This window comes from Nanorana parkeri, unplaced genomic scaffold (genome assembly GCF_000935625.1).
Source record: "Nanorana parkeri isolate BGI_ZX_2015 unplaced genomic scaffold, ASM93562v1 scaffold815, whole genome shotgun sequence".
Lineage (NCBI taxonomy): Eukaryota > Metazoa > Chordata > Amphibia > Anura > Dicroglossidae > Nanorana > Nanorana parkeri.
The window spans coordinates 761396-765213 of NW_017307083.1; the positions used below are offsets into that span (position 1 = coordinate 761396).

Genomic DNA, 3818 nt, shown 5'->3' on the forward strand with positions numbered 1-3818 from the left:
TTTTTTTTTTGTAGGTTTAATTTTTACATAAGAAAGTCAAAAAGAAGGGGACAGTTTCTTTTAACTGGAGAATGGCTTGCCGGTTTCCTCCTTTCCTTTGTACTTCCGTTTCCCGTGTGTGAATGGGATGTATCTGTATTTAATCATGTGCTGCAAGATAAAAGAAAAACAACGCACATTATTGTTAAGTCACTGAACTCCGGAGGAAAGCGCTGGGGCACAATCTACACACTGTGCAAAGATAGGAATTCTCTACAAACCACAACTATTTTTTAGTTATGGATAGAATGGGGAATGGTTCAAATCATTTCTTTCGCTGTGTGCGCCCCATTGGAGAGCTTTCTCTCCACTTCCTATCTCCTAAGACACAACAGAAAGGAAGGAGGAAATCTCTCCAGAGTGACGGGAAATCACCTTAAAAATCGACACTGGTACAGATTTCTAAACTGGACTTACCATCACCTCTTGTTCTATGGACACTTGCATGACAGTTTGGATTTCTTATTATTGTATGTCCCAATGACACATCACCTGGACAAATATGGGGGGGGGGGGAAATCGGACAACTACTAAAACCTGAGAGGGGTTCGAACTAGGGATGCACTGATGCTAGTAGGGGTATTGGTGCGATACACAGAATTTTGGCAAGTAATCGCCCAAATGCTCCGATACCTTCCCCGATACGGGAACTTCCAGTCGGAGGAAGATCTCGCTCTAACCTGCAGTGCCGAAGGGGCATGGAGCCAGCTTCTTTTCCAAACAGAAAGCTGGGCGGTGGGCTTCCTGATTGCCTAGGAAGCCAGCTTCACTTGTTGCCAGGCAGCCTGGCTTCCTAACCAATCAGGAAGCTGGGTGGCAAGTCATGACTCGTGTCCCGGCTTCCTGATTGGTCAGGAAGCCACGCTCCCTAGCAACAAGTGAAGCCGGCTTCCTAGCCAATCAGGAAGCTGGGTCATGACGTGCTGCTCGGCTTCCCGATTGGCTAGGCAGCCAGCTTCACTTGTTGCTAGGCAGCTTGGCTTCCTGACCAATTAGGACGCCGGACGGCACCTCATGATTAGCTGTCGGCTTCCTGATTGGTCAGGAAGCCAGGCAGCCTCGGCAAATGAAGCCGGTGTTCTTTCGCTAGACAGGCAATCAGGAAGCCAGGCAATGGGTCCTGATCCGCCGCCTGACTCCTGATAATCGCGGCACGGGTATCGGCGAGTATCAAAAAAAAAAAATATCGATGCTCAATACCAGAAAAACAGCATCGGTGCATTGGTTCTAACCCTTGCCTACTATCCAAAACTTGACAAATAAAAAAGTTTTGCCGTTAAAGTGCCCAGACTACAGGCATTCCATTTTCTAAAAATTTTTAACCAGCAGTAAAAAGAGTTTTCAAACAAGACGCCCGTCTCTATGGCTGCATTTCCTGTGAAGTAATTCCACATCAAAGCAAGGACTCTGAAGTTGGGTTTCAGTGGCCTATAAGACTGCAATGCAGCTACATCACGTCTGCAGCATGATTGCCCCTCAGGTGCAGGCTAACAAAGTGCCACCTTTCAGGGTAGAGGATGAGGATTGGTGAGTGGGGGATTTAGCACTGGGTTTTGTACTGCTGGATTCATCACTTAAAGATTTTATATCAGTGCAACTCCCGTGGAGCGCAGCTTTGGTGGAATTTCCCTATCCGTAGCATCTTACAGCACATAGTGTTTGTTCACATTAAATGGCTAACATTCCGGCAAGTCCTGCTGCCATGCAAAAAAAAAGGGGGATTGAGTTGTGCTTAGAGGATAATGGTCATCTCTGAGATGGCACTTGGCACATACAAGCCAATTTCATAGGCTGCCCACTGGGGATGAACAATGCTCAGATGCAGAAGGCTGTGGCAGTGGAAGCTTAATTCCTCATGCATCTGAGGTCAGTATTAGAAAGGGGAACTTTGATGAGGAGCGCATAAGGGAAATCAAAATTTAGATTTATATTAAAAGTACCCGTATCCTTTAACACATTTAAATAAAAGCATTTAAAAAAGCGCCCAATACTTTTGGGAGAGTCGTATGTTTGGCCACCTGTGTTGTGCTGCAGTTCCAAGCGTTACTGTGTGTTGTAGTGTCCAGAGGATGGAACCACAGCGCCCAGCGAGGGACCAAGCATCCAACACCTCCGGAAGTCTTCTGCAAGCTTAGCTTTACAACATTGTGAAGACTGGCCGCAGGACTGTTAAGTATTAAAGATTTTAACAGTTTTTTTTAGAACATAATACCAAACTTGCCTTTATTTGTCTTTTCATTGTTATGCAGAAAAGCATGATAAAATACATGACGAGGATAGGCCAAAATACAGGGACGTTGAATGCATCAAAGAAGGTGCACACCATGGCAACAACGATTCCTTTAGTGGCGGAGTGCCTGGAAAGCAAAGCAGAAACAATAATGTGACATGTGTGTACATGTTTAAAAGAGCAACTTAGAAACGGAAATCCGCTACTGGGGACCCCTCATAATTTAAAAGCATGCCCCCCACTCCGGAACACAGGAGCTGTGCTTGCAAATTCCTACCTACAGTGCCACTTGCTGATGACATTTGGCATCCTTGTGCACACTTAAGGATACAATAGTTCTCTGCAACCACCTGTGTATCTGACTGAGTAACCACTAATCTACAGAGTCCAATCACCATGCCAGGGATGTGAATCTCATTTCAGACAGCTCAGAACACAACTTTGGATGCATCTTTATATTTGCCCATTAATAAAACAGCAAGTGTGGAACCATTCTTTACCACAAGGGATACAAATGACTAAGCAGGGCACTATAAAGAGCTGATTTGGGAAGTGGTGGCCCCTACAGATCCCCAGGGGTATCTATAACAAAGTACACCCCTTGTGTCCCACCCAGCTCCAGGCAGAGCATCCCAGGTTGCTATGTTCCAGGCCAGGAGATGTGTAAGGACCATGCACATCTCCCCGCCTGGCTCTTAGCAACCCCGGAACACTCTGGCCGGTGTTCCACCCTGCTCCTGGCAGCCAGTGACATCATTGGTTGCCAGGAGCTGTGCGGGATGCCGGACAGAGAGCCCCTGCTTGCTAAGAGCCGGAGTTGTGTATGAGCTGGACTAGACATCTTATTACTTCTACACACCCGCTCTGCCACTGATTACACGAACCAGAAGCTTCTACAGCGGCTTACAAGAATCTATGAAGAGGTTTACTGAGCCTAATTTTTATTTTAGGGAAATAATTATGTTTTTTGGGAAGTGCTTTCTATTCTAAAGCATGACATTAACACTCTGTCCAGGGCTTGAAAAATTTTAGGGTGTCTCACCAGTCAGTCAAAAACTTCACCAGTCAGCATGACCAGACTATAGCCTTGCAATTTAGGTTAACATTTTTTGGGGACAGATAGAGCTTTCTTTTGGTGGTACATAATCACCACTGGGGAGTGTTTATTTTTTACTATATAATGAAAAAAGCACCATAAATTTCGGGGAAATTTTTTCCCCCCCTACGTTATGTTAAAAAACATTTTATTCTTACCCATATTTTTGGTAAAATATAAAAAGACAGAGCCACATCAGGTAAATAGACACCAAACATGCCGAGACTTAGAATTGCACGTGCCCGCAAAATCGCATAAAACTACCACACTGAAAATTGGCCATAGGTGACGCTTTAAATGCTTTCACTGCTCATCAGTTTAGTGTTATCAGTAATTAATGGGCCTAAAATTATTGCTCACACTCCAACGTTCGCGGTGATATGTAACATGTGCGGGACAATAGGTGCAATCGTCGTTTTCGCACATAAGAGCACCCGCCACATGTTTGGGGGG

General features: G+C 45.2%; 1 protein-coding gene across 2 annotated transcripts in view; it reads right to left on the bottom strand.

Annotated features, from left to right (window-relative positions):
- RER1 (retention in endoplasmic reticulum sorting receptor 1) overlaps positions 1-3818 on the bottom strand; it is a 23618-nt gene continuing 19800 nt past the window's right edge. For both annotated transcript variants that reach the window (XM_018565123.1, XM_018565124.1), the window contains exons 6-7: positions 2261-2396; positions 1-150 (exon numbers count right to left, since the gene is read on the bottom strand). In XM_018565123.1, the coding sequence (XP_018420625.1) occupies positions 61-150; positions 2261-2396 (226 nt within the window). In that variant the 3' untranslated portion in view covers positions 1-60. The remainder of the gene's footprint in view (positions 151-2260; positions 2397-3818) is intronic.